At 34.8% G+C, this 26,323-nt stretch overlaps 1 protein-coding gene across 2 annotated transcripts in view; it reads right to left on the bottom strand.

The window, feature by feature from the left end:
• Positions 1-26,323, bottom strand: part of LOC140048513 (alpha-1,3-mannosyl-glycoprotein 4-beta-N-acetylglucosaminyltransferase A-like) — a 47,142-nt gene that overhangs the window by 14,062 nt on the left and 6,757 nt on the right. For both annotated transcript variants that reach the window (XM_072093250.1, XM_072093249.1), the window contains 4 exons: positions 15,075-15,218; positions 10,962-11,095; positions 4,136-4,182; positions 2,424-2,537 (listed from right to left, as the gene is read on the bottom strand). In XM_072093250.1, the coding sequence (XP_071949351.1) occupies positions 2,424-2,537; positions 4,136-4,182; positions 10,962-11,095; positions 15,075-15,218 (439 nt within the window). The remainder of the gene's footprint in view (positions 1-2,423; positions 2,538-4,135; positions 4,183-10,961; positions 11,096-15,074; positions 15,219-26,323) is intronic.

Below are 26,323 nucleotides of genomic sequence, written 5' to 3'. Positions count from 1 at the left end.
TGTATTTATGTCATTTGTTAGAAAATATAATGGTAATCAGTTGATAATAGTTTGTAGCCTTTGTAACAGTTGTATTTGTAGTGTAGTTAGGCCTTATTTATTCTGGCCTTTTTGTTATTGAAATCCATCTCACACATTGACGATACAAGATGTCAGCCTAGGTCAAACCTTGTTTCGCGTCATAACAGGAAACGTTCTGATTGGATACAACGTTGACTTACAGTAGCGTCGTACGCTAAAACGGTACTATCAACCGTTTTCCACTACAACGCTACAACCGTTGTACGACGCGTTGTACGCTAATCCCCAACTGTTCAGACACACATTCTTTTAGCGTCGTACGCTAAAACGGTCTAACGCCATGGGTCTGAACAGGGCCACAGAAATCTGAAATAAAAGCTAGTTTTGTGTAAAATATCATTTATCATTGTTAAACTATGCATATGTTCACATGAGGTTATTGACATCATCATCATCCAAATATAGCTACATCTTATCATGTAAAAGTTCACCACTATTTAGTTCATTTGTCAATTAGCATAATCATCCAATTTGACAGACAGTCTTGGTGACTTTGTCATTATTTTAAACATTTAAACTTCTAAACCTCCCTTTCATCATCATTCCATTAAAGTACGTAAGTATAAACACATTTAAGTATAAAGTCATTATCTGTTGTAATTACCTGTGTTAAAAATAGATTAGTTACTTAATGACCCATTTGAAGAAAAGTTCAACTGACAGACATTCTTGATCTACAAACATATTTTTTGCATCATATTAATGTACAGGATAGGACCTGTTTATAGTATGTATAGATAATAGCATTTTGCATAATAACATTATGCAAAATTGTTTAATTAGTAAATTAAATATAGTTATAGTTAAAGACACCTTCCCTACAATTTGTGACGTTTTGTTAAAATAATACAATATATATTACTTTAAAAACATTAAACCAGGTCATTCCTTGTCTTAAATGTACGTTTTGTGGTAAATTATGATAAAAAGTGAGAAAAAATGCACTACCTAAGTAGCTCGCGTCGATTGACTTCTCGTGAACGGTCTTTAGGCCTAGCCTAGGTAGGCTTAGTTTTGTAGGCCAAGCTGGTAAACATCGGTAACGTACGAACATCATACGCTAGCTATATATAACTAGCCTGACGTTGTATAGTTGTTGCATTGATTGTCTTTCTATTTTTGCGAGACTCCGTTGATACAAATTGAGTATTTTCGCTCAAAAGTTAGGAGTCTTCCATTTGTTTTGGCCTCACGATCGATCGAAAAGTGGGTGAATTACAGAAGAAAAACAAAAATATCAATCCGCGCGCAATGCATTTTGGGATTTATAGCGGGCCGCTAAAATTATTAGATTCGACTTATTTTTCACATTTTTAACCATTTAAAGACGAAAACAGTTATCGCAATAGGACCATATAGTATTATTTTTACATTAAATATAGTTTGTGATCTTAAATTAGATCTAAAAAACGTAGGGAAGGTGTCTTTAACTCTTTTTTAAAACTAGTATGTTTAGGTGGAGAGGGCCTTCTTTCTTGCAAGGTAAACCCCTCGCTGCTGGACAAGACAATCACTGCATGATGGGTGCAATGTCTTTTAGGCCAGATTCTATCAATTTCATTTTCTTCAGATGTTCAAGAATATAGTAGGCCTACAATTAAGCAACAACAACAACTACCAACTTATATAATTGATTATAGTTCTAGTCGATGGTAAAGCGGAACTTTTATAAGTCGCTTTTTAAAAAAAGTGGTGCTACAACAAATTTTCATGTTATAATTGTTAGAAATAAGCCTCAATTCGGGGTGGGATTATACTGGGGTGGGATTACACCAAAGCATGGGATTATACTGGGGTGGGATTACACTTGAGCATGGGATTACACTTGAGCATGGGATTACACTTGAGCATGGGATTACACTCAAGCATGGGATTAAACTGGAATGGAATTATACTCAAGCATGGGGATTATACAGGAGTGTGATTACACTCGAGCATGGGATTACACTGGTGTGGGATTACACTTGAGCATAGGATTACACTCGAGCATGGGATTACACTGGTGTGGGATTACACTGGTGTGGGATTACACTTGAGCATGGGATTACACTTGAGCATGGGATTACACTCAAGCATGATATTATACTGGAGTGGGATTACACTTGAGCATGGGATTACACTCAAGCACGGAATTATACTGGGATGGGATTACATTTGAGCATGGGATTATACTAGGGTGGGATTACACTCGAGCATGGGAGTACACTTGGTCATATATAATACTGTAGTGTAGTGAAGGTAACAGTTGGTAGTTTAGTATGCATGTCATGGGTCACTTTAGAAGGCCTAATGTTCATTTCCCTAGTTTCCTTGCGTCTCAACATTCAAGTTAGAATACTTACTTTACTCTTTCTTTTGAATCACCAAATGTTTCTTTTAAATTATCTAAATCGGGGTAATATGATGCAGGTGGTGATATAACCTCTAATAAACCACTCTCAACTTCTGTTGGAAATCTGAAAAAAAAAACAAAACAAGTCAAACGCATATTTCAACTTATTTTATTAATTCCAAATCGACTTGACTCTTATTTTCATTTTTTCTTGTAATAACAATATTATATTAATTTATATAGCAAATTGTGTTATGTTACGTCATTGTAGTTTTGATAATGTTATCACTTATCACTAAATTAAAATCAAATTTTTTAAAAAGGAAATTTTTGCGAGTTAAAAATACAAAAAATATCAAGAAGTATTTTAAAAGAGTGTCAAAAGATAAACATCTATTTTGTTCCATGTACATTGTATGCTATGCATACCAAAATATAAACGTATCATTTTAAAAGATTGAATGGTATACAGTACAAGCAGCGGGTTTACACGTGGCATTCACGGATTAAAGTATTAACACAGGTTAATATACAGGTTACACTTCACAATGAAATTATTAATGCTTCAGATGTTTTAATGCAGTACCTCCCATCACAATTTATAAATTCAATTTAATAAGTTAAAAATTTAACTTACACAGACAGTTACAACAGACTAACTGAAATTTTAATTATTTTTTTTAAGTAACACAGTTTAACATACTAGTAGTATACTTAGTAACATAGTTTATTATTTATAGTTAAATTTTGAATACACTCAACTAAACAAAGTATATTATTATTATTCTTTATACAGTAGAAACACCATTACAGGTACCACTTGCAGACTCAAAACAGTGTCCTCTTATAGAGATGTCCTGTGGGTTGGGCATACTGCACACTCAAAACAGTGTCCCCTTATAATAATAGAGATGTCCTCTGGGTTGGGCATACTGCAGACTCAAAACAGTGTCCCCTTATATAGAGATGTCCTCTGGGTTGGGCATACTGTAATGTTTAAACATTGTTACTTGCTAGTTTCATCGGAATGATAGGGCTGTCCCCGCGTAATAGGGCTGTCCCCGCGTAATAGGGCTGTCCCCGCGTAATAGGGCTGTCCCCGCGTAATAGGGCTGTCCCCGCGTAATAGGGCTGTCCCCGCGTAATAGGGCTGTCCCCGCGTAATAGGGCTGTCCCCGCGTAATAGGGCTGTCCCCGCGTAATAGGGCTGTCCCCGCGTAATAGGGCTGTCCCCGCGTAATAGGGCTGTCCCCGCGTAATAGGGCTGTCCCCGCGTAATAGGGCTGTCCCCGCGTAATAGGGCTGTCCCCGCGTAATAGGGCTGTCCCCGCGTAATAGGGCTGTCCCCGCGTAATAGGGCTGTCCCCGCGTAATAGGGCTGTCCCCGCGTAATAGGGCTGTCCCCGCGTAATAGGGCTGTCCCCGCGTAATAGGGCTGTCCCCGCGTAATAGGGCTGTCCCCGCGTAATAGGGCTGTCCCAAAGGAGGGGTTCTACTGTAGTAAAATGATTTTAAAAAATATTTTAACTTTTTTTAAAGCAACTGTAAAATAAAAATATACATAATAGCAAAAGCTCTGTCTACACTATCAAACTTTATGTAACAAAAAAGTGATGTACCCATGGATACGATGATGTCAAATCACTACCATATTTGGGCACATCACACTTTTATGTCAAACTAGTTTGATAGTACAGATAGAGCTTTATGTACTGTACTTACGCTTCTTTAATCTCATCAGCTTGTGATTTAACATACACCAAATCCAACTGAAAAAGAGAATAACAAAACATTTGAAATACAATCAATATACTGTACACAATGTACTAAGAATATTACCCTGGTACTAGTTAGTCTGTGCCACTAAAGCCTAGATTCCTTCTCTTAGCACCTTCGGAGGGTGTGAAAAAGTTAATGTTCTTCTTTTCGTAATGTTTACATCTCGTCGGAGAGAGAGGCTAATGTTGGTTTATCCAGGTAAGCTAGCACTTATAGAATACTAAGCTATACTACTGTATAGTACTTTTTTCCAAAAACAACTCCCAATATTTAAAGTCATAGGGAACCAATCTTTTCATCAGAACTGTATTTGATTAAACACACCAAAAGTGGCTTAGTATTCTATAAGTGCTAGCTTACCTGGATAAACCAACATTGGCCTATTCTCGCCGAGAAGATAGCTACAACTCGAATATATATATAAAAAAATGTTGAAACACCCCTGTCAGATAATGGTACATTCCATGAACCCTGCCCTCAAGTGGGAACATCCCAACAAACCACCATCATCATTTCTTTTCGAGATAGTTTTTGTTTACATCATTTATCCTCATATAAAACATAAACACCTGCTACAAGATGATTGTTTATTATCAATACAACAAATATAATTATTATTCATAATATTTAATAATAATATTATTATTAGTGCAAATAGAGCCAATTGATAAGTATTCAATGAACGTCATATTAGATAACGTGGTGAAAATCAATAATTGACTTATTGTGTCAAATGGTAAAAAAACACTTTCTATAAATATTGATTGTATAGCTTATTCTTGTCAAAATTATAAGCTTGTCAAAATTGATTGAATATTAACACAAAGCAGTTAATTCATTATTTTCTAATATCTATATTATAAACAAGCACGAATGTGCAATACTCGGGGTACAGCAAAAGAAGCTGTAATGACGTCATAAGACCGGGTGTAACGTCACATACACATCAATAACCTCGCTACCAAATACGGCTATACGGTACCATCTTCGAGACGTGGCTGCATCCGGTTTGAAATAAAAAGATCCCGCTCTATGTAGCTTTGAGGACATGTCCCTGTAGTATATTCATGCCAAATCCCTGCTCAATACTACAACGAATAAGGGAGGAGTAGTACTTTATAAATCGCACTTTTTACTCAATAGTGTCCGGATAGAAGAAGAGTAACAAAAAAAAAAAAAAAAAAAATGGTGTCTAAATTCAAATTTCATTTTTTATATCTAAGCCCTCCCTCTGGAGACCACGGGATTTTGTCGGTTTATCCAGGTAAGATATGCCCAAAATAGACTCACCACTTTTTGCTAAATGTTTGTTACAATACAAATTTCTGCTATTTTTCTGTATAGAAATGACCGGAAGGATTTTGTAACTAAATTTGAACTGGCTTTAGTTTAGGCATTAGTGGTAATGGAAATGACAGGAAATTGTATGCAGAAGGTTTTAAACTACATTTAAATGAACACACGTTTCTATGGTTTTATATTTGATATATTGTTTCAAATGTATCCATATTTACAATACATTTCAACATCAATAATACCAAAACAATTGGTAGTATGTGTTCAATCATTGTAACTGAAAATCTGTGATATACTATTGGCAGCCCTACCACCAGTAAAAATCTAGTTGTTAAAGTACGGGACCTTAAGATTGGCAGTTACTAAGGTTGGGCTACTTCAAAAAACTAAAGTACTGTATGGTATTGGTAGGCTACTGTATGTTAGTACTGTAATGTATTAAGCATATAGTCGCCTAAAATGTGTTTTGTAGTGTTATGGTATACCTAGAATAATAGAGTATGTGTTTTGTATAAGTGGCTTTTGACAAAAGAAAGAGCAAGCAAGACAAATCTAAGAATGTGGATTCTATCCGACCATATTGACATACTGTATATAAACACACTTTTCACAATATGGTCAACATTTAATTCTCGAACAATGATTAGAGGTATATGAGCAAACATGAGTTTGGTTGTGAAATAGTGTACTACCTCTCTGTATAACCATGTATTAACGAATAGATTTTATTCATTAAATCCATGGAATAAACCACTCTATTTTTAACCTGGGGTAGGAACATAATCATGCTAAGCTAAGTTAATGAAGAAGTTAATTTGTGTTTGCACTGACTGAATCCAGGGGTCCCAAGTCTACCGCTACTCGCGGTAGTCTACCGCTTTTAGTACCCATCTATCGCGATCTCGACGTTTTCTACCGCATTTTGATTTTTTTTACCGCATTTTCAAATTTCCCCATATTTTTTGACAAATTAATTTACGGTTACACCCAGGCTCAGCCCAGGTCAACAATAGTCAATAACCAGACAAAAGTGAGGCAGGATGTTGAAACAATGTCTATTCATGCAGTCTCTGTGGTCTATATTGTATTTTTATTTGTATGCACTGCCTTTGTTAAACCGTAAACAATAATATAAACATGCACGGTACTACACGCCGGAAGTAGAAAAAAAAGAAACGTGCAACCAACCGTGAATCAATCACGTGGTAACCGGAATACGCGATTATCAATTTTGGGATGATCCAAGTTTTAACTAAATAAACGCTTTGGTTACACAGTGGTTGAGACACGTTTTTAATAGTTATTACATTTTTAAACACCCTCATAATTAATGGACTCTACCAATGTTGATCCGCTGCAAAGAACAACAGATCGCACATCGCACGAGTGTTGAGGCGGTGTTTTATTTGGTTTTACTGTACGATCCGATAATACGAACATGTTAAATGATTTAAAAGGCATGGCTTCGCCAAGCAAGTAGGCCTACATTTAATAAAAATTTACCTAAGATTGTCGTAAGCTCTTTTGTTTAAACTTGTTATTTATATAGCAATAATCCACCCGTTCCGGCATCATGCACGCTAGGCCTCTAGCCTAGGCCTACTCCTCGATCGATCGATGTTGTTCCTGGTGGGGAATTTCCCAGCGATAAGAAATCGGCGAAGTAGCTCATAAACGGCCTACATTTTAATGTTATATCAATAATGCCAGTGTAATTACGTATGGATAAAACAATATAAAACTCAATGTTTTTCATCTGAAATAATATGTTAACTCGCGTAATGTAGCATAAGACGGATTCGGAATAGTTATTTCGATTGTTTTTGGGTTTTAAAATGGTAGCTAGCTAGGGCCTAGAAGTAGAAGCCCTAGGCTAGGCCTAGGCCTGTGCCTAAAAAAAATGAGTAAATTCTATTGGGCAATACTATCATGTGTAAATATTGTACATTATGTAATTAAGTTAAATTATTTTATATACTGAATTTTAGTTAAAATACAGTATATATTTTTTAAATTCTTTGTACTGAGGGTGTGTCCATAAAAAAAATAAGAATGTAAAAATACTGATGGAACCTATGTAAAATTTAAGCCAACTTATGTGTAAATATTGTATATACTGTATATGTAACATATTTAGTTAATCAAGAGACGTAAATGACACGCGTGTTGATTTTCGATTCCCCGCGCGTTGACTTTTTTTCGACGCCCCGACGAATTGAATGTGGTTCACGACAAAATCTCCTGCGAATGTACTTTCCCAAGTTGGGACCTATGTGAATCTATGCCAGGGAGTAACTCCAATCAAGACACTGCTGTATCGATTGTACAGCATTCAGCTATTCAACTGGCAATACATTGAAGCAATGTCATATACCTCTAGTTCTTTACATCAAATATAACAGCCCACTTTATCTAAAATTGAAAGTACATAGATTGTAGTTAATATACCAAGGCTAAAGCTCTACACAAAAAAAGTAGCTGCATCTTAAGCTCTGTCTACACTATCAAACTAGCAGTAGTGATATGAGATCATCATTTCCATGGGCACATCAAGCTAGTTTGATAGTGTAGACAGAGCTTAAGATGCAGCTATTTTTTTTTTCTGAAGCTCTGTATACTTTTTTAGAAAGGTTGATCTAAATGTAGGACAATGGAACAACAAAACAGGATATAATATGGTATATGTACCATTGATCACCTTCCTGATGAAGTTGCCCAATCACTACCTAGTAATGCCAACACTACCAGACACAATTGTTCATACACAATGTAGGCCTAGGTTATAAATAACACTATATAATACCAATTTTCCTTGAAATTTCATGGCCTTAATAAATATTTTGAATACCTGTTAGGATTATTTTCACAATACATAGTAAAAATTGTCATATTATCTTTCTTGTAGGCTAATCATTGCGTGGGAAATTCACTGATATAGTTATATTACATTATGAAATATGGTTCATCAATGCGTATGAAAGATATTTAACAAAGTAAAGAAACTAACATTTTATATTACAGTATGTGTCATGTCAATCCATGATTAGTTCGATGGGAGGCCTGGGATACCTAAATTTCAAGATTTACATTACAATGCAAAAGATATGACACAAGTTCATTTCGGCACTTCATTATAATTGTTACAACCTGGGTGTGTCCTCCCCCTCCCCAACTTTTAAGTGTTCCAATCAACCTAAGCTTGAGGTCTTCTGCCTAGCCTAATCTAAACACATCACCCACCCAAGAAACCTTTGAGTACCTGAAATTGCTTTTTAATTTTTTCCCACATTTTTATTATTTTTTATTTATTAAACTTTATCACTGCATACAAAAACAGCAAAAAGAAAGGGATGAACAGGTGACAATCACCTCTATCCACATCCCCCCTTAACATATACATAACAGGTGACAATCACCTCTATCCACATCCCCCTTAACATATACATAACAGGTGACAATCACCTCTATCCACATCCCCCCTTAACATATACATAACAGTAACAAAAGTACATACAAACAAACATACCAACATATCTTTAAGTTTTCGATATCCACCCCTAGACCTCTCTACTTATGTAGATAAATCCTAAGGGATATAGCTAGATGTGGGTGTTAAAAAATTAAGGATATACTGTATATAGGGTCAGCAAGTTGTCTTGGGTTACAAGTAAAGCTACAGTACAGTAGGTGAAGAAAGGCCTGGATGGAAGACTGATTGATGATAAGTATGTCCGCCCCACCTCAGTAACATCATTTTAATTGCTTGATGGTGAAACATACTGTTATGTTGACTTTGGATTAACAATTACCAATGATAATCAATAACAATTAAAAAACAGGTTTTTGTTGTTATTTTTGGCCAATTTAAGCCACACAGACTACTATGCTTAAGCCATGAAATATGGTCCTATTATTATTAATATTATTAATAATTAATGATGTGTAGTGTAGTTCAAATTCGACTTGTATTGTATGCAGTTAGTGATTTACAATTAAACACACTAAAAGCATATGGAATTAATTGATTAATTAAATATAATTGCTAAGATGTTCTATTCAATTACCATCAAATAAATTAATTCCTAAAGCCTGGTCTATAGTAGGATCAAACACTAAACAGTATATTGCATGTTTATAATACAACTAAAAGTGCAAACCTGTATGAAATATTACTTTTTTTTTTATTAACTATTAACTATCTAAATAACAAAAGAAAATGGATGATACCATCGTAAACAAAAAATATAATTGATATACCACACAATAAATCATTTGCCGAGAACGAGCTGATGCTTTATTTGAGGCTATTAATGCATTTAATTCATGAAGCCAGTTGTTCTCAATTATTTATAATAACAAAGTGGTGATCTTTATTTATTAAACAATAATTTTAAAAAAGAAGATGCGATTACCATAAACTAATCAATAATCATATAAAACACAGGATTGATTGACGACACTGACAGAATAAATTATTCCATATATGGACTAACCTGTTTTAACCATATTTTAATATTTTAAAGCAATAAATATTTTTATAAATAATGTTGGGGTTTCAGCCAGCTAAGTTCTTCTTCTCTAAAATGGTAATAGTTATTCCTCAGTGCATCACTTCAATCTTTATTCCCTCATCCATGCTGTTCCTATTTCTCTGTATTAATAGATTATTTTATAGGTCTTTATTGATGTTATTGCAATCCATATAAGTTTATAAAAGGTTATTTTTACTAATAATTATTCAGTATTTATCCTTCAATGTTTAGGGGCGGAACTTGATAAGTTCCGACTATTTTTTAGCCGTTCATTTTGATATTGTTTTATTTATGTTTATAATTTATTTTTGGGAAATAAAAGAAACGTATAGTGATAAAAGAATCTATTAATTGTCATCAAGCTTAACTGGGAACCGAGGATATAAATTATGTCCTCTACAGGCCTATAGCAGCCAGCAGTTGAGCGCTTACCAGATCAGCACATGGGTAGACGATCCCCTGTTCATTTTAACAAGCACAAGAGACCAATGGCCTTACATCCCAATCCGAAGGACAAGGTAATGAGAGTAAAGAGTCTTGTTTAAAGAATAGGGTAGACGATCCCCTGTTTATTTTAAAAAGCACTGTATGCACATGAGACCAATGGCTTTACGTCCCAATTCGAAGGACAAGGTAATGAGAGTAAAGTGTCTTGTCTAAAGGTTCTTTCACACCTGTTCCGGCACCGTATCCGGTCCGACGGCGGCAAATTCAATCGAACGTCAATGTTTCGTTTTTTTATGCAGCTACGAGCATATCGATTGCCGCATAGTTGCGTGGAGCGTCGTGAAAACGAAACATTGGCATTTGATTCTCCGGACCATAACCGTGCCGGAACAGGATACAATAAATACATGCCTGAACCCACGCCTATCACATACTAGCCAGATTTCCCTTATCATTACACCATCACTCAAAAAACTAAAGCTATATTCCCTTACCTCAGCTATGAATACAACAATCAGACAATCTAACTTCTCTTCAGGAGATAAGCCATCAAGTAGAGAACGTAGCGTCGGAATGATGTAACTTTCTATATCTCTTTTTATCGTTGGAATTCCAATAACAATCGAAACTGGAAATAAGAAAATAATACAAAATATACAATAACATTACAAATAATGATGGCATTAAATTAAATATATCTAATCACAATTGGAGATAAAAAAAATATACAAATAATGATGGAACTATATCCAATCATAATCGAAACTGGAGACAACAAAAATAATACTTGAAAAAATAAAATCACATACATTACAAAGAATGACATTATATCAACAGGTGCACAAATTTAAAAACATACAGTTTTAGCTAGAAGTGAAATGACCATTTTCATTTGAAAAAGGTCATTATATCCATTAAATGTGTTCCTTAATAATATTTCTATGATTTATTTATATGATTTATACTTTTCATTTTCACATTAAATTTCGACCTCTATTATTATAAAAATAGTATTTCTAAGAATGTAAAATATTTAATCATTATAATAATACAGTGTACTATTAAACCACTTTCCAAAAAAATGGTTTTATCGTATCACTGTAAAGCACGTAAACAGGATGTCTAAACAAGCATTTCAGACAGAGGTACCTGGAGACCTGAGGTGTGTGCAGGGACTTGGTCCCTATGGACGGGTATAATAAACATAGTCTCTACATCCCTATTAATGATTATGACCTCTGGCATGCATTATTGCAATTTATATAATTTCGAAACTGACAAACAGCCTTATTTGAAACATATAGTACATACTGTATAGCGTTTACTGTACAGTATATATTACTAGTAGTAGTAATACTACGAAACATAGTTTTGTAGAAAAGCTTCATCAGATTTAAAAAACAATAATTCATTTTGAGCAATAATATTACTACTAAAATAATACATTTTGAGGTGCTGTAAAAGGTATAAAGGTAAAGATATTTAATACTGGTCCTCAAGCTTAAAGATTTATTGTCCCCCAAAAACATGAAAAATTAAGATTTAACCAAATTAGACTTTAGGCCATTTTTCAGTTATAATGTTATCACTTACTGTAAAAAAAAAAATTAAAACAAATAATTATTTAAAATAAAAAGACAAAAGAAACTGTGTTAATTTTAATAACCAAAAACCCTAACTGTGACATTAAAATTTCATATTCAATTCAATACAAATAAAAACAATTTAGAGGGACAATATCTTTAACTAAATCTTTATAACATTTACAATTTTCATCTACTGTACCGTCATGTCAGGGAAACTACAGTAAAATTTTACTATCCCTCATCCTTTTCAATTTACAGTATGTAACAGTTAACATGATCTAATTCCTCACACAGTATAGACTAATACCATCTGTTTAAAAATCTTTAATTAAATTTCATGAAGTGTTTTAAAGTTCCACACCATCATTACAAGAAAGAATAAGAAACCTGCAGGCAGTTAAAATAACAGTGCCATAATAATATAAAATGTACAATGTTAAACCAAGTGACAATATGTGAGGGTTAAGTAGCTATTATTTCTTTTAAGACAGGTGCTTAATTAAGCCTAGGCATGCTACATACCAAGCTCTGCTCCGGCTGCAATATTATATAGACACACACAGTAGGATCGCACAGCACAATCCATTTTACTATGTACAGGCTTTGTATCTTAAAAAATGAGTTTCTTTGGATGGTACAGCCAAAATGTTCATTCTCTCAATCTAAAGCTCTGTCAACACTATCAGATAAGGTCATCATTACCATATTTGGGAATATCACCACTATATTTTGGCACATCACACTTTTTTGTCAAACTAGTTTGATAGGCCCTGTTTCGGCTGCCAACTAAATACCGTATATTATACGGTATTTTTTGAATACCGTATATATACGGTATATTTTTGGCAGCAGAAACTGCGCTCATAAAAAATATACCGTATTTTGTATACCGTATTTTGTATACCGTATTTTCCCCACAAAATTTGTGGATAAAATACGGTATTTACAAATTTATACCGTACTTTTTGTACCCGTTTCTGCTGCCAATAAAAAATACCGTATTTCTTTTTTACATGACAAAAGGTCACCATTCGTGTTTTTATTTTCTGTCGCTGTCAGCTGCTTTACACACGTGTATAGATATATTCGGCGAAAATGTGGAGCGAAGACGTCACAGTTTTACTAAATAAATGTGTGTGGGGAAGCTAAAATGTCTGGCCAACTAAAAGGTAATAAAAGGGACAACCACATTTATAAAGACATTTCTAAAAAAATAAAGCAGGAGTATGGAATAGACTTGTCTCCAAAGCAAGTAAACTCAAAGCTGAAGAGCCTGCGAAAGCAGTACAACATTGCAAAATACAATAACTCGGGGAGGGAACGAATTAATTGTCCCCATTACGATGTTTTCTGTGCTCTCACAACATCTCTATCACTAGGGCTAGGCTGTTGAAAGTGAGACGTAAAACTTCCTTTATTGCGACTTTTAATTATCGATCAAATAAATGAATGGCAATTTGGGTAAAAAAGATGAAATTTAACACGACCACCCAAGAAGTATTGTTAGCAGAAACGGGGTACTAAAAAATACGGTATAAAAAATACCGTATTTTTATACCGTATTTTGAGCAGTTGCAGCAGAAACAGGCCCATAGACAAAGCATTACAGTAGATTATAAATAGTAGACAACTGATTATTATTTATGCACTATCAGTTGTCTGTTTCTTCTATGAACATTCATAATAAAGCAATTAATATTCATTTCCCACAAAACAGGTAATCAAATCAACAGACCAAACAAGGGTTATTTTTATTTCTCACAAGTTTGTTTACAATTGGAAAATTGGGTGTACAGAATCAATTACCATAGAGCCTGATTATTGGCAATTAATTGCAGAAAAACTCATTCAAATGTATCACATGGTTTTATAGGTGGTAACAATACATATAGTACTAATACTATATAGTCTAGTCCAGTAGCTACATACAGTAACATGCTAACTACCAGAAACAGTTGAATCTATCTCTGGAATTTTGGTTGTGTCATGACAATATTACCAAATGTGTCATGACACATTGACAGTGACAATCATGGAAAAACCGCTGATACATCAGTAAACAAAACCCAACTTAAATATTATGGTAATGTTGCAAATCTTCAATAGAAACTCTGGTATTTTGGTTATGTCATGAAAATATTACAAAACCACACAAAAACTAGGAAATAATGCTGTGGTGTTATCCTCATATCCCACCTTTGTAATTTGCACTTTCATCATTAATTTGCTCTTCTTTAAAATTATTTCCGTGTATTATTCAGCACTTAGAAAGGCCCCATGCATTTTTCGCTATTAGTATTACAGTAGAACCTGTGTTTTACGTACCCTAATTTTACGTTCCCTGGATTTTACGTACGCTTAAAATAACGGATGACGTCATCATTTTCTTACATTGAGGGCGCAATTTAACAACAACAAACAAAGCCATGGCTGTGTAAGGAATTCTGCTGTGTGAGACAAGCTACACACGTGCATTCCCCCTACAGTTAGCGACCGTTTTTATTGATAGAAAATACAAGAACATTATTGATATTAAACGCACAGGCTGTATACTGTGTACTTTTCTAGTTAGGCCTCACATCTTGCTAGGCCTGCTAGCCTGGCCTGAATAGTCTAGGCAAGGCCTAGCTAGTGACCACCTGCATGCTGTACAGTAAAGTAGGCCTAGGCAAACACGGTAGCCTTTATAGCTACGATCTATATTTGGGGTCAATTTAAGGTCAACCTTGATTTTACGAATCTCTTTTTTTTACGTACGCCTTTCGGTCCCGTACCGTACGTAAAATGAAGGTTCTACTGTATTATCATTATTGTCATATTTCACTGACTGTTTTTAACCATGGAAAACTGCTGATACAGTACATATTCAGTAAACAAAACCCCCCTTATATATTATACTCTCCCAATTACCCAATATTTGGGACAATTTGGACTTGGAAAAGTCTGGTATCGGGAGAGGTTCTGGTTAAATTCAGAGAGTCTGGTATTGGGAGAGTTGCCTGTACTAGCACATCTACTTACCTCGTGAAATGCCCTGAGACAGCTGGAAAGCAGGCTGTAAACTTCCAGGTTTGCCATTGATGTGGGGTAAATAACTTAAGGCTGATGGTAGATGTAGAACTGAATTACCACCAAGTCCTGATAATGTACGCTTTACACCACCTCCTAAAAATAACAAGATTATTAAATATATTATTACATTATTATTCCTACTGTACTAAATTTGTCCATAAAAGTACTCTATACTCATATCGGGAGAAAAATGTGTGGATGAATGAAAGATTCCAAAATATTATAAAGAGGCTATTAAGGTACAGTAGTCTTCTGGGAGGCATCAGGCCTTGTCTTTTAAGACAAGTGAGTGCGATCACTCACCACCTACTGTAACACACTCCTAAACTGCCCTTGAGGAGTGCTATTTACAATACAACACGCCTCAATTTGGTAAACTTGTACACACCAAAATACAAACAGCACACCTACAGCACCCCTGAATGTATGGAGTGCAATTTGTAGCACACATGATTTTCAAAAGACAAGGGTTGAGGCATGGTGCTGTACAGTAGGTTACTGTACATGTGATATACTGTACTATCGTATTATGGTGCAAGGTCTAAATAATGAATTCCCCAGTTCAATACGACTGACTTTACTCGCACATAAAATACATCTGTACAGTATATTACCAAACCTACTGTACAGTACATCCTTATCCATTATTAATTTAAACTGTTTCAAAAAACGAGGCTTACATTTTGTACACCTCAATATTCGTTCGCTACTTCCAAAAATGGAAACTTGGTTAGACAACAGTGTAACAGATGCTGAAGTAGAGATTCAAGGTTATACAATCACAAGGAAAGACAGAAATCGAAATGGAGGAGGAGTGTGACATAAGAAATGATGTATCGTTCAATACAAAACCTGAAATGAATATTGACAGTCTAGAATCAATTTGGATTGATATATTGCTACCCAAGTCGAAACCTATTGCTGTTGGATGTTTTTATCGCCCTCCCACTTGTAAAGCATTTCTTGAAAATCATCCTTCTTAAACTTAAGATCTGATTGTGAATTGTATCTTTTAGGTGATTTTAATATTAATTTTAATAGTCAAGATGAACCACTATTGAAAAGGTATAAAGATGTATTAAGTTTATTTAATTGTTCTCAAATTATAGACATCCCTACTAGAATAACCGATACTACAGCTACTACTCTTGATCATATAATTACCAATTCAAAAGAAAAAATATTACAATATGGTACTTTAAATGTTGGTCTAAGTGATCACTTGATCACATATTGTACCCGTAAAATATGGAGATGTCAAATTAACAGACATAATACAATACGTATTCGTAGCATGAGACATTACAATAAGGAGTCTTTGCTTAACAAACTTGCTAATGTTAATTGGGAGTCAACTTTATCATGTAACAAAGTAAATGAGGCTTGGTTTAAGTTTAAAACTGTATTTTTAGGTGTCATTGACGAAATAGCTCCTGTGAAAGAAGTTAGAATTAAATGTAGAACTGAACCTTGGATGAATGATAATATCCTTCTGGATATTCGTCAAAGAGACAAACACCTATTTTTATTTAAGAAATTCCATTGTAAAGACATGTACTCTAAATATTGTAAATTAAGAAATAAGATACAAAGAGATGTTAAGAAAGCTAAATCAGAATATTTCAAAACTAAGATTGAGGAAAACAAGGGTAATCCCAAAAAACTTTGGCAAACCCTAAAATCTACAGGTTTTAGTCAACAAAGTAAATCTCAAAATACAATTGTACTTAATAATAATGGTCATCCATGCACTGAACCATTTTCTGTAGCTAATCTCTTCAACAAATTGTTCACTAATGTTGCTTCTTTGTTAACTGATAAATTACCAAATTGTAATAATATATTTGGTGTTAATACTACACCCTTCAAACAATACTATAAGAACAAAGGGATAAAGAAGAACAGTTTCGTTTTACAAACTATATCTAATGATTTTGTACTTGACCAACTAAATTCTTTAAATCCTAGCAAAAGTACAGGACTTGATAACATTCCTGCTAGATTTCTTAAGGATGGAGCTAATATTATTGTTCAGTCAATAACACATATTGTTAATTTATCATTATCTCTAAAGGTTTTTCCTAATGATATGAAATTTGCTAAGGTCACACCATTATTTAAAAAGAACAATAGGCAGGAAGTTAGTAATTATAGACCTATTAGCATCTTACCAGTAATATCTAAGATAATCAAAAAAGCTGTTTTTGTACAATTACATAACTATCTCAATGAAAACAATGTAATTAATGATTTTCAATCAGGTTTTAGAGGAAATTATTCTACTGATACTGCTTTAATTAATTTAACCGATCATATAAGATCTGAAATATCTAAAGGTAACTTTACAGGTTTGGTAGTCCTTGACATACAAAAGGCTTTTGATACAGTCAACCATCAGATATTATTGCAAAAACTGGTTCATCATATGGGCATTGATAAAGATTCTTTATTATGGTTTGAATCATATTTGAAAGATCGCAAACAAATTACATCAGTAAATGGCGTTCAGTCTCAACCATGTACTATATCTAGCGGAGTTCCGCAAGGTAGCATTTTAGGACCTCTTTTATTCATATGCTACATGAATGACATCCCAATTAGTGTAAATTGCAATATTATGTTATATGCTGATGATACAATATTGTTGTCTTCTGGTAATGATATTAGACAAATAGCTAATGATTTAAGTTCAAACCTGGAATCATGTAACAACTGGCTTATAAACAACAAACTATCATTACATCCTGATAAAACTGAATCAATATTGTTTGGTACTAAAAGAAAACTTAAGAATGTTCATGATTTTGCTGTTATGTTTAAAAATAAGTTGATATGTAAGAAGAATATGATCTCATATCTTGGTTGTTTGCTTGATGAAGACCTGTCTGGAGAATCTATGGTTCAAAAAGTTCTTAGTAAGACTAATTCAAGACTTAAATTTTTGTATAGACATTCTGCATGTCTAAATTTCTTTTCTCGTAAAATTCTATGTTCGGCACTGATTACTTGCCACTTTGACTATGCATGTTGCTCCTGGTTTTCAAAAAAACTTAAACAAAGACTCCAAACCAGTCAAAATAAAGTTGCTAGGTTTATATTAAATAAAAATAATCGTGCACATATTGGTAAAGACGAACTGAACCAAATCGGTCAATTATGTCTAGAGGATAGAATTTGCCAACTCAAACTTAATCATGTTCATAAGATTTTTTATAGAAAATCAGTACCTTATTTGACTGAAAAGTTTCAAAGAGTTTCATCTAACCACCATTACATGACTAGAAGTAGTGTCAATGGTTTTTCAGTTCCTAAATCTGATAGTCAAATATATCTAAAACGTTTTATTATACAGGCATAAAGGCATGGAATAACCTACCTCATTCCATTCAACAAATAGAACAAATTTAATTTTAAGAAAAATGTTAAATCACATTTCTGTTCTACCAAATAATTTTATAAGTCAATCATAATCTTTAATTTAACTTGTTTTTTATATTATTGTTTTTGTACTATTTTACCTCCTTGCACTAAACCTTGACGTGGTGGATTGGCTTGCGTGTTTTGTTGATCCGGAGAGCTATGCTGGCGGGAGCCTCGGCTCCTGGTAGGACTACCCAAGCCAGACAGGTCAAAGGGGAGAAACCAGACGAAGATAGTGCAAGCAAACCCATGGCGCGACTGTTCCAGCATCTGGCGGCAAAGTGGTAGTTGTAACCTCTGTGTCTGGAAGTAGCTTTCGACAAGTTATAACTATTTTTTTAACTGGCTGTAGAATTGGCGAGCGCAGTCAGTATATTCAGCCACCGAAAGATTTAAATGACTACACAATTTCCCCGACGTTCATCCCGCATCGCTCGTCGCGCGGTTAACCAAGGAGCGCGTTCTACCGCTGCCCTGGATTCTCCAGCGGAGTCCGAAAAGTCAGCTAGAGATCCAAAAACAAAAACAAAAATGAACTTGCTGAAATGCAAAAACTTCATCATTATCTCAACCTTTAATGTTCGTACCTTGAACACCATCAATCAGATACCTGAACTTATCGCAAACTCGATAAATTGGAAAATTGACGTTGTGTGTATTCAAGAACATCGCATACTTCACGAAGCCAATGAATTAGAATACAACGATGCTGGCAAAGGTTGGACCCTCATCACAAGCTCTGCTACGAAAAATGACATAAACGCTACCATAGGAGGCGTCGGCTTACTCCTAAGCCCCAGAGCAATTAAATCCCTTAACAAAATCGAGAAAATCAACTCCAGAATTATTATTGCAAACTTCAACGGTAACCCAGAAACCACAATTATCTCTTGCTACAGTCCTACAAACGTAGCAGATGAAGATTTGGTCACTCAATTCTACATCGAACTATCCTCGTTAGTTAGAGATGTTCCAAAACATAATCTTTTATTGATTGGAGGAGATTTCAACGCTCAAATTGGTATGGAAAATAACAAAACTTTCTCCTTTCATGATCAGACAAACCGAAACGGTGAACTTTTTCGGGAGTTTGCTGTTGAAAACCGGCTGCTGGTTCTGAATACCAAGTTTCAAAAGAGAATGGGTAAACTTTGGACCTTCCAATATGCAAACGGTAGAAAAGCTCAACTTGACTACCTTCTTATAAACCACAAATGGAAAAACAGCTGCTTAAACTGCGAAGCATATAACAGTTTTGCCAGTGTGATATCAGATCATCGCATCGTTTCCAGCCGTATAAGACTGAGTCTTCGAGCAAACAACAAAAAACTTGATAATCCTCCGCCATATTATTGGAAGTCCTTAATACACGATGGTAATACCCTCGTGCGGTTCACCATTGAAATTAGAAATCGATTTGATGCTCTCCAAGATGAAAGTGTGATCGACAATCCAGATACCACCTATGAAAACTTTGTGAAAGCACACTGTGAAGCCGCTTCCAACTGTATTCCCTTGAAACCTAAAAAACGCAAAAGAGTACCCTGGGAAACGCAGGCTATTCAAGACCAACGAGAGAGGATCAAACGATCAGCAACTCGTAAAAATGCTAACCCTACACCCCAAAACATCTCAAAATTCAACAGAGAGAAGTTAAAGTTGACGAGGCTCTATCAAATCGAACTGGAAACCTATCTGCAAACTAAGATTGACTCGATTAAGCAATATTCGGTGAATAAGCAATCATCGATGGCCTGGGATACGATTAATGAAATCTCAGGTAGAAAGCGCATCAGTCAAGCAAAGCTGAAAGCCACCAGTCAAAATGATCGTCTAAATCAATGGAAAAACCACTTCAAGAACCTTCTTGGCAACATTCCCAATATAACCAATGTGGAAACCATTGAGCTATTTCCAGCACAGACTGAATCTAACATCAAAATCAGTCCTTTTAACGACGAAGAGTTAAACAAAGCACTCACAAAAATGAAAAATGGAAAATCCCCAGGACTTGATGGGATTCCTCCAGAAGTGTGGAAAACGAAACATTTTAACAACGTACTCTTGAAGTGTTGCAATGAGGTCTATGAACAAAGACCTATTCACTACTGAACAAGAGGCTGCATACTACCATTTCCAAAAAAAGGAGATCTTGGAAAGGCCGAAAACTACAGAGGAATAACTCTCACCCCCATTGCTGCCAAGATCTACAATCTTATGCTCTTGAATAGAATACAACCATGGATCGAGACAATACTTCGTAAAAACCAAAATGGTTTTAGACAGGGACGCTCAGCAAGCAGCCAGATTCTCACAATTAGGAGAATACTTGAGGGAGTGCGTGACAAAAATCTTCCTGCAGTCCTCCTCTTTGTAGATTTCGCAAAAGCCTTCGATTCTGTCCATCGTGAAAAGATGCGTGAAATTCTTCTCGTCTACAAAATTCCACCTGAGATTGTCAATGCCATAATGATGCTGTACAAAAACTCAAGTGCCCTGGTTCGTTCTCCAGATGGTGATACTGATCCGTTTCAGGTAAAAGCAGGCGTCCTTAAGGAGATACTCTCGCTCCCTACATCTTCATCATATGTCTTGATTATATTCTCCGCTCGGCTATTGATCCACTCAACAAACACGGCTTAACATTGAAGCCAAGAATCAGCAAGAGGTTCCCTGCGACATTGGTAACTGACGCTGATTATGCTGACGATATAGCCCTGTTGTCGAACACGATTGCTGGAGCAAAAACCCTCCTACACGCCCTTGAAAATGCTGCATCCTCAATCGGCCTCCACATAAATGCCAAAAAGACAGAAAGTATGAACGTAAACTGTCAAGGTCAAATTCAAACTAGCTCCGGATACGCTCTCAATCAAGTCGACCAGTTCACCTATCTTGGCAGCAACATTGCCTCAACAGCAAAAGACGTTGATATACGTATCAGCAAAGCCTGGTCAGCTCTCAAACGCCTGACTGTCATATGGAAGTCCAACATCTCAAACAACATGAAGAAAAATTTCTTTAAGACCACAGTCGAGTCTGTCCTTCTCTACGGGTCATCGACATGGACCCTAACTAAGAAACTTGAAAACACTCTAAACGGAACATATACTAGGATGCTACGAGCCTTTCTTAACGTTTCGTGGCAAGATCACCTCTCCAACGCTCAGCTATATGGGAATCTTCGCAAGATCACCGATATTATCAAAGAAAGAAGAGTCCGCTTTGTTGGACACTCTTTCCGCAACAAAAGTGAACTGATAAGCGAACTTATGCTCTGGATGCCATCACATGGGACAAGAAGACCAGGCAGGCCCCCAAAATCATTCATTGACCAACTAGTTGCGGACTCCGGCCATACAATTGAAGAGCTACCAGGAGCAATGATGAACAGAGACGGCTGGAAAGAAGTAGTCAAAAGGATCCGAGCAAGCTCGACGCAGTAGTAGTAGTAGTTTTTGTAATATTTACGTGTTTAATGCAATACTTTGTAATGTTTATATTTTTTATTTTAGATTGTAAAAGGATCCCAATGGAAATAAGCTGATAAGCTTTTTGGGCTATCCTGGAAAGTCTTTTATAAATGTATTATTTGTAATGTCCGTACTTTATGTTATCACTTTGTATGTATTTTTTATGATGATTTTCCAAATAAATTCAAATCAAATCAAATCAATCAAACAAAACCAATAGTCATTTCAGAATCAAATTTAAAGCAACATATAACATTTAATAGTCAACAAAACAAATAAATTATAGCAATAATGTATTGAAAATTGTACCATACTGTAGATGGTGTAAAATAAAACTATTTATTATGTTAAATATTTATTCTGATACAGCCCGCGAAATTTACCTCGGCATTCGGCAATGCCGAGGTAAATGCCGAGGTCCTGCTAGCTTACCACGGCATTGATTTGCCAAGGCTCTTTTTATTTATTTAGGCCTTGCTTGGAGTAAAATCAAGGCTACCACATACACAGCAAATAAATAGTTTTATGCCTATTACAGTTTTTTTCAAATTTACCTTCGTTACAAGTGAATTAAATATATCTTAAAATATTTGTACGTTGGAGTTATTATTAGGCCTATGCCTACACTGGTTTTAATTTACACACAAGATAGGGCCGGACAGAGAGAGGCGAGGCCAGCGACCGCTCCGGCGTTTACAACAACAACGAACCACGCTCTACAGCTCTATCGTCGTGTGATGTGAGTTTAGTGAGGCATGACAAATCACATGACTTATTGTTAATTGGCTGAGAGAATGGAAGAGTCCAACTTGTATTGGGGATTGAAAACCGCGTGGTTTGTTTGTGTGGTTATTATTTAGAGAGCAAGCCGCGCCGCAAATGCGCTGTATATTATCAACACAGCTATTTTTAGGTACAGTACAGTTAATGTGTGTGTGATTGAATACTAAAAATAGCTTTGGGGGCTGAACAAAAATGCCGACGTGTTGCCGAGGTGGGCTTCGTTTACATCGGCATTTTTTTGCCGAGGTCATTTCGTCCCAATTTCGAGGGCTGCTGATACCTCTCAAAATACATTTATTTTTGTACGAGTATGTCCCTCTCTCAGACTCTATGGATATTTATCAGAAATAAAGAATGAATGAATGTACTGTATGAATTCATACATATTTTAGTATATTATTAGTAACTACAGTAGAGGTAAATTATAATAATATTATATTTTACCTAGTTACTATAATAATATACATTTTTTTTATTATAATTTTTAACTGTAATTAATGGATTCTTATATTGTGCATTGTTATTTTACAATATATCAACTGAGGATACACAATTACCAAATACAACAACAAAATCAATAGCTATTATTTGACATCCTTGTATTATCTTTATTACTTTTTGTGAATAATCTTTAATTCATATTGACGAAAAGCATAACATTCAATACAGTATGGTACAGATAGGGAGTATCGCCAATATTAAAACCTGAATAACTTATATGCTTAAAAGCTGAGTACACCACACCTTAGGCTGGTAACATCAAGTGGATAGAAGCATTGAGAAAGCACTAACTAGACCAAAACAACACCACAGGAGTCACTTAGCTGTTTACTCTAAAAATGTTCATAAAATGATGTTTTTGTATTTTAACAAGCACCTGATCGTCTGCACATACAGTATGGCAATCTTTCTAGTATCATACAGTAGGCAAATTATGTAATAAACTGTCACATGTTATAACATATGTTGTACCTGATGAGGTTAGGCTTATGGCCTGTATCAGCTACTTTAACCTTTACCTTAATACAATTACCATAATAAAATTACTATACTACAGTATGTTAAGGTTTTAGTTTGAATTGATACAGGCATCACATGTGATATATATGCCAATGTATCACAGAATATGCCAATGATACTCCACCCAGGAAAAATTATAAATACAGTTTACCTTAAAAAATGGACTAGTGGCAGCTTAAACTTTTTCATTTAACTTACCAACAGTAAAACATCATGTCTGTTTTTAGGTTTCCCCGCTTCTTTCTTTTCCAGGGAAAAATTTCATTTTAAAATTTTGGTATAGCAATATTGCTAATCAAACTGAGTTTTGAGTCGAGAAACATAGTTTTGTATTGTATTTTTTGCTACACAATTTTAGAAATAAGGTTGTTTTGTATAGCTATGCTACACTGGCAAAATGATTCCCTGTCTTCGGATCATAAAGTGGGTACTGTTCATACGGTAGAAAGAAGAATATTAAAGTAACACAGGTTAGTTCTCTTTTTGAATATGTGAAACTTAAGAAACACTCATCACTGGTATATTTTTAGTTTGCTTACAAAATTTTGTAACGCTTCAATGCATTTGGTATAGAACTATTAATAGCATAGCAATTATCATAACATAGGGAATTCTCTAAGATGAGAAGAATTTCCCTATAGGCTATAGTACATTATTTAATTTGGGGGATTTTTTTTATCATAATCACACTCTATTGTCACAAAATAGTAACAAAGATTAAGTAGTTACTGTACAGGTATTAATAACTCTGCTGAATTCCAAAGTAATAGATGTCATGCATTATCATTTTCAAAGAAAGTTCTTTTAAAGAAAGTATTTTTCAAAAGATTCAAAATGAGTATTTTTTAATACAAAAATAGTATATTTTTTTTTTAAAGAGTATTGTTATTCATTCAAAAAGAATATTTTTAAATTCACAATTTAAGTATTTTTCATTCAAAAAAACAGTTTCAAAGGCACATTGTTTAGTCTATAGTACACTACTGTATTCTAATCTCTCATGAAATATCTGACATCATATCCTGAAGATTTTAGATCGTCTTTGTAATCTTTTATAATTTCATTGAAATATTAATCTTGGGATTTCCGGGAAAACCCCAATTTTAATGCTGAACATGACTAGAGCTACTGTACACAATGGTATAATACTAAGAATCAACAGTACAGTATGTACTACACCCATAGTAATTCTTACTACTAATTCTACAATAGTGGGTGTAACTGTAACTTGTAAAAGCTCCTACCAGGGAGTCAACTTCCTGCTCCTACACTAGTTAGTTAAGCCAGGTTCTTGATGCTAACATTATTCGACAAACCACAAAATCTTGTATTTAATATTAAATCAATTATACAGTGGTAGTGCATTCATTACTTGCTTTGTTGGTTTTGTCAGGGTACAGATCTATATAAAAGCTTTACTTATTTTGAGTTCCTTTTCCATAACTTTTGATGACAAGATAACCACATAATTTTTTATTTTTATGGAATAAAATTTGATTGAATGAAAAAGTAAAGAAACATCTCCTAAATTTTCTAAATTTTATGAACTAACAGATGTACACATTACCAAAGAATATATATCACAAGAATGAGTATTCCTCGATGTTTGCATGAGAAATTTTTAACAGAGAGTTCCAGTGAGTGATGCCCGCCCTCATAAGGGCGGATGTATACATACTAAATAAGACTTGATTTAATAGATATTATACATGTCACATTAAATAGAATTATGATAATATATTTTGCAATTGTAAACAGGGCTCGAAATTCACGCTAGCAAACTAGCATTTTGCTAGTAGATTCTTGATAATTGCTAGTTGAAAATTTCAAAACTAGCAAATGTTTGCTAGTGTAATTTTTGAAAAAATACGTACTTTTTAGCTTAGCCACGCTAGCCGCCAATCGCTATGTCGACAACGGCTAATAGGAACCAATTTGGTGAAAACAATTGTTTCATTTACACGCCGCCAATTTACGTCAAGGAAACGCGAATAGCACCGTGAATCATGTGGTAGCATAGTTGTTAACGATGTGCATTATAAACAGCAAGCTTTTCCCCCAACACAAAAGCATGTGCATTTAGTACGTCGCTAAGGATTACATCATCAGTCACGTGATTACAGAATACGCGATTATCAATTTAGGGATTTAACGAAATAAATATTTTGCCTACACAGTGGTCAAAGCGCGTATTTAATAGATTCGTAAATAGTAAACACCCCCCACTTAATGGACTCTTCCAATTTTGTTTATGATCTCGCGCTCGAGAAGAACGTCTCCTCGGCACACCACGAGGTACCTGTTGTTTGTGCGATGGATTTTCTTATGCCTGTTGTTTACCTGTGGAATTAAATTACACACACTTTCGCATCACAACTTTAATTACTGATATACACTGCAATGGGCAAAGGATTCATCAAAGAAGAATACGTTGAATAAAAATTTACTTAAGAAATGCCGTAAGCTGTTTTCAAACTATTGATCAGCCCACTATTATTCCAA

The sequence above is a fragment of the Antedon mediterranea genome, chromosome 5 (assembly GCF_964355755.1).
Source record: "Antedon mediterranea chromosome 5, ecAntMedi1.1, whole genome shotgun sequence".
Classification (NCBI taxonomy): domain Eukaryota; kingdom Metazoa; phylum Echinodermata; class Crinoidea; order Comatulida; family Antedonidae; genus Antedon; species Antedon mediterranea.
This window is presented reverse-complemented; position numbering and strand designations above follow the sequence as displayed.